The sequence below is a fragment of the Salmo salar genome, chromosome ssa05 (genome assembly GCF_905237065.1).
Source record: "Salmo salar chromosome ssa05, Ssal_v3.1, whole genome shotgun sequence".
Classification (NCBI taxonomy): Eukaryota; Metazoa; Chordata; class Actinopteri; order Salmoniformes; family Salmonidae; genus Salmo; species Salmo salar.
Genome location: NC_059446.1, coordinates 54,084,898 through 54,098,593, shown reverse-complemented (window position 1 = coordinate 54,098,593; position 13,696 = coordinate 54,084,898). Strand labels below are relative to the sequence as shown.

The window sequence follows — 13,696 nt, the reverse complement described above, 5'->3', positions numbered from 1 at the left end:
ATTTCTTTCATCACATTCCCAGCGGGTCAGAAGTTTACATACACTCAATTAGTATTTGGTAGCATTGCCTTTAAATTGTTTAACTTGGGTCAAATGTTTCGGGTAGCCTTCCACAAGCTTCCCACAATAAGTTGGGTGAATTTTGTCCCATTCCTCCTGACAGAGCTGGTGTAACTGAGTCAGGTTTGTAGGCCTCCTTGCTCGCACACGCTTTTTCAGTTCTGCCTACAAATTTTCTATGGGATTGAGGTCAGGGCTTTGTGATGGCCACTCCAATACCTTGACTTTGTTGTCCTTAAGCCATTTTGCCACAACTTTGGAAGTATGCTTGGGGTCATTGTCCATTTGGAAGACCCATTTGCGACCGAGCTTTAACTTCCTGACTGATGTCTTGAGATGTTGCTTCAATGTATCCACATAATGTTCCTGCCTCATGATGCCATCTATTTTGTGAAGTGCACCAGTCCCTCCTGCAGCAAAGCACCCCCACAACATGATGCTGCCACCCCCGTGCTTCACGGTTGGGATGGTGTTCTTCGGCTTGCAAGCCTCTCCCTTTTTCCTCCAAACATAACGATGGTCATTATGGCCAAACAGTTCTATTTTTGTTTCATCAGACCAGAGAACATTTCTCCAAAAAGTACAATCTTTATCCCCATGTGCAGTTGCAACCCGTAGTCTGGCTTTTTTTATGGCGGTTTTGGAGCAGTGGCTTCTTCCTTGCTGAGCGGCCTTTCAGGTTATGTCGATATAGGACTCATTTTACTGTGGATATAGATACTTTTGTACCCGTTTCCTCCAGCAACTTCACAAGGTCCTTTGCTGTTGTTCTGGGACTGATTTGCACTTTTTACACCAAAGTACGTTCATCTCTAGGAGACAGAACGCGTCTCCTTCCTGAGTGGTATGACGGTCCCATGGTGTTTATACTTGTGTGCTATCATTTGTACAGATGAACGTGGTACCTTCAGGCGTTTGGAAATTGTTCCCAAGGATGAACCAGACTTGTGGAGGTCTACAGTTTTTTTTCTGAGGTCTTGGCTGATTTCTTTTGTTTTTCCCATGATGTCAAGCAAAGAGGCACTGAGATTGAAGGTAGGCCTTGAAATACATCCACAGGTACACCTCCAATTGACTCAAATGATGTCAATTAGCCTATCAGAAGCTTCTAAAGCCATGACATAATTTTTCTGGAATTTTTTAAGCTGTTTAAAGGAAAAATGTGTCTGTAAACAATTGTTTGAAAAATGACTTGTCATGCGCAAAGTAGATGTCCTAACCGACTTGCCAAAACTATAGTTTGTTATCAAGACATTTGTGGAGTGGTTGAAAAATTTGTTTTAATGACTCCAACCTAAGTGCATACGCACAAGCATTTAACATGTAGGCTTGCTCAGCTATTGATCAATTGAAATAGCAAACGTTAGTGAGCATGCTAATCATGCATGGCAAACTATTTTCGTTTTCATACTTTTATAAAATGTGATTAACTAGTATCATAATCCATTTTGGTACACTTATGTTTTAGATTACTTTATAATAAATGATGTGTAAACACTAGTACTTTTCATTTACCCGGGCTAGTTTATTGTTCAATCCACGTGAGCCTGGTGCTGTAGTTAAAAATGTAAAGTATTTTGACTAAGTTTTATTTTCTTAGTCCTGTAAGAGATGAAAGCTAAGCACTATATTAATGGTTATATGAAAGGTACTTATGGTGTGTGTGTATGTTGTATATATATATATATATATATATATATATATATATATATATATATATATATATATATATATATATATATATATATATATATATATATATATATATATATTGTGTGATCCTGTTTGTAAAACGGGTCAGGTTTTATGATTATGGATTCAGTTCCACCAAGGATGGCGAGCCACCCGAATCCAGGACGTAAATAAGAAGATTTGCATGCGAAGATTTATTTTCCTTGGAGAACACTGAATTTGCACTGCCATACTATGGTGTGGTAGGATTTTTCTTGCAAGACGTCATTGCATCATACATTGCAGTGGGATTGTTTTCAGCACATGCTACACTTAAAAATCTTAGTGTTTATTGATAAGCACAGTTACTCACATTTGATTCCATCTCATAGTGGGTTATGTCAGTATTTGTGTATTGGTTTGTGTTTTCTGTGGATTCATGTTTATTGTATTGCTATTGAATTTTGAACATTGAAATCTGAGAGATTCTCAGATAAAGATAGAGTTGGGTGCACCCTAGTAAACTATAGGCCGGATATATGGCCGATATCTAAGTCTATAGTACCATTGATGTATTTCATTCATATTGAGCTCATTGTACAAATTTCACATATCAATATTTACTCAAGTATTTTTATTTACAAAATACAAGCAGGCATTCTTATCCTAAATTATTCGGTTGTGCAGTTTTCATTTCTCCCTACTGCTCCAGTAGCGAACCTAACTGGTCCAATAGAGTTTAAGCTTAAACATATAGTAGCCCATAGTGTTAAGCAATTGTTACAGTAGGGATGGTGGCAGGTTTCTTCTAGACGTGACGCTTGGTATTCAGGCCAAAGAGTTCAATCTTGGTTTCATCAGACCAGATAATCTTGTTTCTCATGGTCTGAGAGTGCTTTACGTGCCTTTTGGCAAACTCCAAGAGAGCTGTCATGTGCCTTTTACTGAGGAGTGGCTTCCGTCTGGCCACTCTACCATAAAGGCCTGATTGGTGGAGTGCTGCAGAGATGGTTGTCCTTCTGGAAAGTTCTCCCATCTCCACAGAGGAACTGTGGAACTCTGTCAGTGACCATTGGGTTCTTGGTCACCTCCCAGACCAAGGCCTTTCTCCCCTGATTGCTCAGTTTGGCCGGGCGGCCAGCTCTGGGAAGAGTCTTGGTGGTTCCAGACTTCTTCCATTTAAGAATGATGGAGGGCACTGTATACTTGGGGACTTTCAGTGCTGCAGATATTTTTTAATACCCTTAACCAGATCTGTGCCTCGACACAATCCTGTCTCAGAGCTCTACGGACAATTCCTTTGACCTCATGGCTTGGTTTTTGATGCACTGTCAACTGTGGGACATTATTTAGACAGGTTTGTGCCTTTCCAAATCATGTCCAATCAATTGAATTTACCACAGGTGGACTCCAGTCAAGTTGTAGAAACATCTCAAGGATGATTAATGGAAATAAGATGCACCTGAGCTCAATTTCGAGTCTCATAGCAAAGAGTCTGAATACTAATGGCAATAAGGTATTTTTTAAAATACATTTGCAAACATGTCTTACCCTGTTTTCGCTTTGTCATTATGGGGTATTGTTGTGTGTAGATTGATGTGGGGGAAAAAATGTAATCCATTTTAGAATAAGGCTGTAACTTAACAAAATGTGGAAAAAAGTCAAGGGGTCTGAATACTTTCCGAATGCACTGTAAAAAGGACGGTACAAATCCCTACAATTTCAGCTACATACTGTTGTGAAGGCTTAGTGAAGCCCACTGGAATATTACGAAATGATCGTATTTTAGTTTCCAGGAAGTCTGGAGGTCTTTTGTGTGTGTGTGTCTAGATGTGTGTGTAGCTCAGTGCAATAGCTACAGGCAGGATATCACACAGAATGTGTGGGTGTTTCCAGTATCCCAGCGATAGAGGAAAAATTGATTTCACAATGCAATCAAGTCTCTGATGTACCAGTGTTAAAGAAAGTGAAAATACTTTAAAAAGTAATGTTTTATTTCAACTTCGGACATTTTATCATTGTGAATATTCTGGGCCTTGTTTCCCAGAGCCTTCGTAGCGTTAAGATCATCGTTAGAACCTTCTTACGATGTATCTTTAGTAGCCGAGGCGTTTCCCAGTTCCTTCGTTAGTAACGTGGCACATCTAGTGATCCAGACCACTCGTAGCACAGCCAAAGTGCATCATTAGGTGCTTTTATTTTGCCCTTTCGCATCATTTTATTCACCGAAGATCTTCGCTAAACACAGCATAAACATCTAGATTTTTTCTGTCTGACTGTGACGGCTGTTATTTTCAGAACTAAGTTGACTATAAATACAACAAGTGAAGAATAAAATGATGCTTGGAATGAAAACCGAGATGACTGCATTAAAAGATGCATAGCCTACATGGGCTATTTCCATCAATTGAGTTCTATTTTTCAACTAGGCTATTGTCAACTAGGCTATTTTTGCTTAAAAGTGTTTCATGATGTGTGACAACGTGGTCAATAATGTGCCCAATCTGTGATGTAATGCAAGCATAATAAGCTGCCTCAATAACCTATTTGCAGCCGTATGTGGTAATATCTCTAGGAGCTGATCCTTGGTCAGTATTGTGGAATCATTTTAATGTTAAGATTTGAATGGAGAAATCTGACCTGAAAGCAGCGCTGCTTTTCTTTTGATTCTATCAGTGTCGATACGTGGTATAACAACGCACTAAGCAAACGTTCTCTTTACGTGGTTGTCTGGGAAACACTCTTAAGAAGTTGGTTCGTAAATAACGATGCGTCTGGTACGTCATCGTAATGCTTAAGTTACATCGCAACTGGGAAACGAGGCCCAGAGGTGTTGCGAATCCTAAATTGAATCCCTTGCATATCTAACTGTAACCCATTCCAATGTCATCTCTCCCATGTAGGAAGCTTGTCCTCTCTTCTGCGTTCCAAATGGGGACCCCTGAAAGACAACGAGGCCACCGTCATTTTCTACACCAAGCAGATCCTTGAAGGGCTTAAGTATCTCCATGACCACCAGATAGTCCACAGAGACATCAAGGTGAGGTGTCCGCAAGGATACCGTTTGTTGTTGCTGCTAATTAAAAAAGTACCAATGCCACAGCAGATTTTAATTCACACAGTCAGAGCTGGTTGTGTTGGAGTGAAACAGGAAGGGACTTCCTAGACTTAAGAAATGCTCCTTTATTATTTCCATTTCAAAACGTTTTGCTGCTTTGTGCCCTACTGAGCATGAACCTGGTGTATGTTGCTTACTCAACTACTAATGTGTTACCATGCTTTATGGGGAAAGTGTATCCAGTGGAATAGAGGTCGACCGATTATGATTTTTCAAAGCCGATACAGATTAATCGGACGATTTTTATTTAGATTTATTTTATAATTACATTTGTAATAATGACAATAACAACAATACTGAATGGACAATGAACACTTTTTTTGATTTTAACTTAATATAATACATAAATAAAATCTATTTAGTCTCAAATAAATAATGATACATGTTCAATTTGCTTTAAATAATGCAAAAACACAGTGTTGGAGAAGAAAGTAAAAGTGCAATATGTGCCATGTAAAAAAAGTTTAAGTTCCTTGCTCAGAACATGAGAACATATGAAAGCTGGTGGTTCAATATTCCCAGTTAAGAAGTTTTAGGTTGTAGTTATTATAGGAATTATAGCACGTCGGCTATTTCTCTCTCTACCATTTGTATTTCATATACCTTTAACTATTGGATGTTCTTATAGGGACTTTAGTATTGCCAGCCTAATCTCGGGAGTTGATAGGCATGAAGTCATAAACAGCGCTGTGCTTCAAGCATTGCTAAGAGCTGCTGGCAAATGCAGTAGTGTGCTGTTTGAATGAATGCTTACGAGCCTGCTGCTGCCTACCACGGCTCAGACTGCTCTATCAAATATCAAATCATAGACTTAATTATAATATAATAAACACAGAAATACAAGCCTTTGGTCATTAATATGGTCAAATATGGAAACTATCATTTCGAAAACAAAAGTTTATTCTTTCTGTGAAATACGGAACCGTTACGTATTTTATCTAACGGGTGGCATCCCTAAGTCTAAATATTGCTGTTACATTGCACAACCTTCAATGTTGTGTCATAATTATGTAAAATTCTGGCAAATTAGTGTACAGTTGACAATGAGCCAGGCGGACCAAACTGTTGCATATACCCTGACTCTGCTTGCACTGAACGCAAGAGAAGTGACACAATTTCTCTACTTAATATTGCCTGCTAACATGAATTTCTTTTAACTAAATATGCAGGTTTAAAAATATATACTTCGGTGTATTGATTTTAAGAAAGGCATTGCTGTTTATGCTTAGGTACATTTGTGCAAAGGTTGCCGAAAAAAAAAGCACAATGTGCTTTTGTTAAATCATCACCTGTTTGGCAAAGTTGAAGTAGGCTGTGATTCGATGATAAATTAACACGCACCACATTGATTATATGCAACGCAGGACAAGCTAGTTAACCTAGTAATATCATCAACCATGTGTAGTTAACTAGTGATTATGTGAAGATTGATTGTTTTTTATAAGATAAGTTTTATGCTAGCTAGCAACTTATCCTTGACTCCTTGCAGCCACAAGGTCCTTTTGACGCTGCACTCGCGTAACAGGTTTCAGCCTGCCACGCCGTTTCCTCGTGGATTGCAATGTAATCGGCCATAATCGGCGTCCAAAAAGGTCGATTACTGATTGATTGTAATGAAAACTTAACTGGAAATCGGCGCCAATTAATCGGCCATGCCGATTAATCGGTCGACTTCTACAGTGTAAAAAAATGAGTCATTTCCTCACAGGGTGACAACGTGTTGATTAACACCTACAGTGGTGTTCTCAAGATCTCTGACTTTGGCACCTCGAAACGACTGGCGGGAATCAACCCCTGCACAGAGACCTTTACAGGTGTGTGTGTGTGTGTGTGTGTGTATGTTGGTTTTGTATGAGTGTGGTTGGGTATGTGGCCATGCTTTTTGCATATGAACATTATATTTGACTTTGTTGGTATGAATATTATTTACATGTGTTGCCTACGTGTTTGTGTAGGCAGGTGTCTAAACGTCTCTGTGGTGTTTTAGGGACCCTGCAGTACATGGCTCCAGAGATCATCGACCAGGGCCCGCGGGGTTATGGGAAGCCTGCAGACATCTGGTCTTTGGGTTGTACCATCATAGAGATGGCCACGGGGAAACCACCCTTCCACGAGCTGGGCAGCCCACAGGCAGCCATGTTCAAGGTAATCTTTCTCTTAGAAACCAAAAGGTTTGATAATTAGTATGTTATTACATTGTAGCCTATACTTTGTTAGTACTTGTGAATACTAGGTAAATACTGGACTGTAAAGAATTGTACCAGCTGAAACCAGGGTTGTTTTCATAAAGCATCAAACTGAAGATATACTGAAACAGGGAAGGACTACCTGAACTTGTCCAATAAGAAACTGTCAGTTTCCATTGCAAAACGTTTTACGTTGCGTGCCCTACTGAACACAACCTTGAAGTGTACGTACTCTCTTTCCGTCTCCCTCTAGGTTGGTATGTTCAAGATCCACCCGGAGGTGCCGGAGTGTATGTCAGCTGAGGCCAAAGGCTGCATCATGAGCTGCTTCACACCGGACCCAGACAACAGGGCCACGGCCTCTGAGCTGCTCAAGGATTCCTTCCTCAAGTCCACCTCCAGGAGGAAGGCCAAGCCAGAGCCTGACACACTGCCTACGGATGCTGGTGAGTCATCTTCATCATCATAGTTATAGTTATCATCATAATCATAGGTAACGTTATTTTAATCATCATCATTTTTATAGTCATCATCATCAGTGCTAGAGTACGGTCTTGTGGTAGCACTGCCTGCTACGGACCACATACCCCCCCGACGATGAGAAAGCAATCCCTTTCTTGTCTGTCTGTCTGTCTGTCTGTCTGTCTGTCTGTCTGTCTGTCTGTCTGTCTGTCTGTCTGTCTGTCTGTCTGTCTGTCTGTCTGTCTGTCTGTCTGTCTGTGTTCTTTTAAAAATACATATAAATACAAAAGGGATCCTAATTTCAATCACCACACTCATTATTTTCATAATTGTCTGAAATATTAATTATTATTGCCCTTGTCTGTGTATAGTTTTCCTAATTCAGAAACGCTATGCTCATCGCCATTCCGTCACCATTATTGGGGTAATTAATGACTCTGCCCTGCTTTGTGTCCTGTAGGTGACATCTACCAGCGGAGTATGTCTGTCCCAGTGTCTATACGTGTGACAGATACAGACAGGGACACTGACAGGATGGACCTTTCGTGCTCCTGGGACCTCCGGAGGGCCATCTCCCCCCTCAGAGGAAAGGACATTACAAAGAGCCCACCCAGCACCAGAGGCTTCCTGCCGTAGGTCAAAACATCCTATACCCTCTGGTTCCCCATTCGATTACGTCAGATTTGGGAAACAACTTCATTGTAGATCATTGCCTTACTGAAAATGCAATATCATGCAATAGATAACCTCAAGATAGACTATGGCTTTTCCTAAATTGTCTGAAAAATCCAGCTGCTCCATGTTGAGCTTCCATCATGCTGTCTTATTTTCCAATCACTGCAGATAGGGGGGGGAGTAGAGGAGAGGTCAGATTTTCAAGAAATTGAGAGAGAGAGCCCATGCTATATATTGCCAAAGACCATATTTGTATGGCAGAATGTTTTATCTATGTGACATTGGTGTATATCTGTCTCCCCCTTGTGGTGGCCAGGGTGTCAGAGGAGCCCAGTACTGTGGACATGACGGCTAGTCCAGCCACGTCAGGGGAGAACCTGGGCCTGTTCCTACTGAGGAAGGACAGCGAGAGGAGGGCCACATTGCACAGGATCCTCACTGAGTACATCACCGACGTGGTGCACAACATCCAGAACACACTACCTCAGGTAGAGAGCGAGAGATCTCGGGCTGTATGTATCAAGCGTGTCAGAGTAGGAGTGCTGATCTAGCATCTGTTTTGCCTTTTAGATCATAATGAATAAGACCGGATGGACCTGATCTTAGATCAGTACTTCTACTCTTTGACTATCCCTAATTGAGATACAGTCAACTCCTGATAAATGCAATGGCTTAGGATTGTTATGAGGGCATGCACCCAACCGATCAGAGCATGCATATATCCAGAGCAATTAAAGACAATGTATGGTGAAATAATATAATAATAATAATAATAATAATATGTCACTTAGCAGACTTAGTCATGTGTGCATACATTTTACGTATGGATGGTCCCAGGAAAGTGAACCCACTACCCTGGTGTAACAAGCACCATGCTCTACCAACTGAGCTACACGGGACCACAAGGCCCTTAAACGGAGTATCCCCTTATCAGGAGTCTGCTGTACATGTTAGGTGTGAAAGAATGATTGTTTATGTCTACATTTTACATTTGTAGGTTTCTTTGCCTATAAATATTTTATCGCGTTTCCTCTCTCCTTGCCTCTAAGCAAACAGACGTTGGGTCCGTGACCTCAGAGTACATCTCTGAGCTGATTGGCTGCCTGCGGGAGAACATCCGCTCCCCAGACAGAAGGCACCTGACCAACAGCCTGGTGAAGTTGCGCTCCACACTGCTTGCTACTGCAGTACCCCTCAAAAACCTGCGAGCTGTGCTCTTCAGCTTCCAGGATGCGGTAGGTCACTGGAGGTCACGGTTGTGTTCATTAGGGTATGCAACGGAAAACATTATAAACATCTTATTGGACTAGTCCGGGTAGTCCCTCCCTGTTCTTTTTCATTTGGTACATAATGAACATTACCCAGGAGTTGCAAAGCCAGTCCTTGAGGGCAGTAGCCCTGCCAGTTTCCATTTCTCCCTTGCATGTAAAAGATTGCGTACTGTCATTGATTGGCCATATATTTCACACACATGGTTCCTCAAGTATTAGATGGTTAGTAATCTCAAGGCAAGGGTTGACATGGGATTAAACAGGGGGAGTCGTATATGTGTCAATAGGCAGGAGTTTTACCACTCGACCACAGGCTCTGCGTCACACCCAATAGTAATGTGCTAACTCATTCTTCTCACTCCCTCGTGTGTGTGTGTGTGTGTGTGTGTGTGTGTGTGTGTGTGTGTGCAGGTGAAAAAGGTGTTGAGGCAGCAGCAGGTGAAACCTCATTGGATGTTTGCTCTGGATAACCTGCTGAGGCAGGCCGTACAGGACGCCATTACTGTGCTGTTACCAGGTAAGAACCAGCAGTCAGGCCTAATTCCATCAACTTCTATCAGTTGTATTGGACATGGAAATTCCTCATAGAACTACAGTTCAATTTCATGATATGACTCTGGGATTTGGAATTGAGTCCACCATTCAAAGACCTCACCACCTCCCCCCCCACTATATATATACACACACAACACACACACACACACACACACACACACACACACACACTTGCTCACAAACACCTCGATGACTTTCAGAGCTCAAGCTCCAGCTGCAGTCTTCCTTTGAGACGGAGGAGAGTAGCCCAGAAAGAGAGCAGCAGCCCAGTGAGCTAGCAGAGCTTTTGCCTGCAGTCTTCTCAGATGACCAGGTGGCGGCGCCAGCCGACACGGAGACCATAGAGGTTTCAGAAAGCCCCTGCTTACCCAATGGCCTCCAGTACAACACTAACTGTCCCCTCAGCCAGGAACTGAGAGATCAACGACTGGAGACGCGCAGGTTCTGTACCATTTACTTAGCTGTTTATATTACAATAGCTTTTTGGCATGACAAAAATGCATTTGTATTGTCATTTTATTCTTTATTCCACCTTTTAACGTGGGGTTTCCTTTTTTTTTCACCTCTTAGTATAATGGGCTTTAAAATGTAAAGAAAATATGGTCATTCCTACAGATTCAGTGAACAATGCCAGCACACCACCAAGCATTACATTGCAACCAGTTACAAAATGGACAGTGAAGTGATGTGTAAATAGTGAAATGTACTGTTACTTCAGGCCTGGTCCATAATGACTTAAGTGTGTTTTAGACTGCTGACCCAGCTGAGTGAGAAAGAGAGGGAATACCAGGCGCTACTGAGGAACTCTGTCCAGAGTAGACAGGATCAGATCGACACTACTAGGAACACATCAGAACCCACAGGTAATGTTTTCAGCTCCTACTCCATCCCAAAGCAGTCTGACTATTGCTAATGTCAGCACATTTAAGGCTAGTGTGTTGGTAAAGATTGTAGGTTTGGGTGAGGTACCTTGGTGAGCCAAATTCTGTGTCACTCAGCCACACCTTAGTATGTAGCAAGGCCGAACACTCCTTGCCCAACAAGTAATGAATATCAGCTGTTAAATCCTGTGTGTTTTTGTATACATGTAGATACAGGAGGTCAAAGCCCCACAAGTTAAAGCCTGCCTACTGTAATATTCCTAAAATGGAGAGATGTAGTGCCATTGAGAAAATTGGTAGGCATTGTGATTCACACCCTGTGTTTCTAGATCTCTCTCCACACCTCACCCTCAGGCAGTGGATTTCAGCTCTACTGGTTTGAGTTTAAGGCATATAGCTCATTGCTGCTGAGATTCGAGACTTCGAACCAGATGTGTCAGTCATAATAATGATTAGAAACTGGCATAGGAAAATGTTGGACTGTTTTTGTTTTAGAACCTAATTACCTCCTTTACCCATGTTAACGGATAATGTCGCAAATAGCCCCGACTGGGACTCAAAACCTCAGTCCCTGTGACTGTCAGTCTAACTCCTTAACCATTACTGAAAATCTGCATTTGAAATTCTCATAATGTTCAGCTTAGTAGCATGATGGTGCAAACTGGTGACCAGATCATGCCGACTTGTCTTCTCATCCTCCTGTAGATACAGAGTTGTCCCTGCAGATAAGTTCGAATCCAGAAGTCAAGTCCTTGGTTTGCTGGCTGAAGGCTATCCCAGTAGATCAGGACACCATAGACAAGGTAAGGAACTTCAAAAATACCTTGCGATTTAATGATGTGGGATTGGTTACCAAAATATGGTGTGACTATTGATTGATGGGTAACTACATGCATGGAATAAACCATCTAACTGGTGAAAAGAGTGAGCCTTATTCACATTATAATAATGTGACAAGTCCCAAAAGTCTATACCACGGAAAATCTGAAAAAAGAGAAAGTAATCCATTATGACAAAATTGTCTTTATGATGTAGCTCAGTTTCAGTCAGTGTTTGCGTGAGGCTAGAGGCTTGTTCTCACTGATGTTGTGTAAGTAGAATTCATGCTGTGCTTTTGTTTCTAGTTACTCTCTCACGAGTTCACCTTGGACTGTCTCCTCACCATGGCCTGCAGGGATGACTTGATGTACTGTGCCATAAGGTGACCTACCTCCTCCAATCATGTTCACACATCCTTAAAGCAGAAACAGGAAACAACTGATCTGCGCTAATGAGGAAAACCCACTGTTTTCTGTTTGGATGGTTGTTATGTTGTTATTCAAAGGACTGTGAAAGTACTGTGAATCGCTGAGATGTGTCAATGTGGATACATGTGGATGTGACTAAGGATCTGTGCAGTGTGAGGGTGTATGGATGTGACACACACACACATGGACACACACCCACACACAAAGGGTCTGTACTGTAATGTTTTATTTTTTTACTGTAACTGTTTCTCCACAGAGGAGGGATGCTGTGTCGTATCTGGGCGGCCATCACAACATGGAGGAAGTCACAGCTCAAATCTCAGCTCAGCACACACTGAAGAGAGCGAGGACACATTCTCGGATGGGTAGTCACATGTTCCATGAATAGGCTGGTCCTATAAGCACAACATGGTACAGATTTACTGAGTCTGTGAATGTATCTCATAGTTAAGATGCAGGAGTGTGTGTGTGCGCGCAGGTGCGGTTTTCTGAGAACAAGATAATCATGTCAATAAAAATGGACCTACCTTAGTATTTCCCCAAGTTGTTATATTGAAACTGAAATGGTTACAGAAAGATGGATGAACAGTAAAGGATATGTTTTTCTGTCATTTCTTATTGTGAATACCTATAGTTATAAAAACGGGTCTGAGAAATCTGCAATCTGATTGGCTGAAATGGCGTTCTAAACCATTGACAATTCTCTGATATTTGAAATACATATGCAGGGGAAAGGGGAATATTTAGGGCCAACAGCTGTCACATTTTTACCTCACAGACACTCCATACCTTCATGGATACTTTATATTCCTTTGTTAGTTTGGTGTGTAGTATAAAACAAAGTAACTACTTTCTATTGTACCTCTTTAATGTACACCATTTCTGAGATCTTAGAAGGGCCTAAAGCTTGAAGAAAAGGTATGTTATTGATGGTAAATATACACTTTTGCGAGAATGTGCACTAGTGACTGGTCATTAAAATAAGCGGGAATAGTGGTGTACATACTGGTGGTGTCTGTAAGATGTTTATGTGGGTCTTTTGATAAAGAAAGGGGCCAATGTTCATGTTAAAAATGTAATGTTTAAATATGATTTTCTTTCAGTTTCACATGGGTAGTTACGGGGAATAAAAGTCTAGGTAGGCATAATGACACAAACGCCACCTAGCAACAACAAAACATCTACATGTCATTCAAAATGTCACATGAAACATGGACACTGCATGTTTCTTTGTCATGCCTAGTAGCCAGGTCTGTTTGTGCTTTAGTCAACTTCTCCATAATTTATAGCCATGCTAAACATTTCTGAAGAATGGAAAAGATAAACAGCTTCTATATGTTTTTATGGTTTATAAAATACAATGGGTCCTGTCAAGAAAATTGATGATCAATAATTAAATCTATATAATCAGTAAACTTATCAAGCATTTTGTGTGGCTGAGTCTGAAAACTAGCCATCAAATGCTTGTGTCACGTCGTTCGTCGGAAGGAGCGGACCAAAGTGCAGCATGTGTATCGTTCCACATATTTTATTGAACTGTGAAACTATTCAAGATACATAAATAAACTAA

The 13,696-nt window shown here is 41.2% G+C and overlaps 1 protein-coding gene across 1 annotated transcript in view; it reads left to right on the top strand.

The window, feature by feature from the left end:
- The window catches only part of LOC106605130 (mitogen-activated protein kinase kinase kinase 5), a 33,594-nt gene extending 20,463 nt beyond the window's left edge, over nucleotides 1-13,131 (top strand). The window contains exons 16-28 of the mRNA XM_014200475.2: nucleotides 4,635-4,771; nucleotides 6,558-6,663; nucleotides 6,837-6,994; nucleotides 7,289-7,481; nucleotides 7,958-8,129; nucleotides 8,489-8,660; nucleotides 9,222-9,407; nucleotides 9,855-9,960; nucleotides 10,199-10,439; nucleotides 10,749-10,861; nucleotides 11,585-11,682; nucleotides 12,004-12,080; nucleotides 12,383-13,131. Of these exons, the coding sequence (XP_014055950.1) occupies nucleotides 4,635-4,771; nucleotides 6,558-6,663; nucleotides 6,837-6,994; nucleotides 7,289-7,481; nucleotides 7,958-8,129; nucleotides 8,489-8,660; nucleotides 9,222-9,407; nucleotides 9,855-9,960; nucleotides 10,199-10,439; nucleotides 10,749-10,861; nucleotides 11,585-11,682; nucleotides 12,004-12,080; nucleotides 12,383-12,464 (1,841 nt within the window). The 3' untranslated portion in view covers nucleotides 12,465-13,131. The remainder of the gene's footprint in view (nucleotides 1-4,634; nucleotides 4,772-6,557; nucleotides 6,664-6,836; nucleotides 6,995-7,288; nucleotides 7,482-7,957; nucleotides 8,130-8,488; nucleotides 8,661-9,221; nucleotides 9,408-9,854; nucleotides 9,961-10,198; nucleotides 10,440-10,748; nucleotides 10,862-11,584; nucleotides 11,683-12,003; nucleotides 12,081-12,382) is intronic.
- The last annotated feature ends 565 nt before the right edge of the window (nucleotides 13,132-13,696 follow it).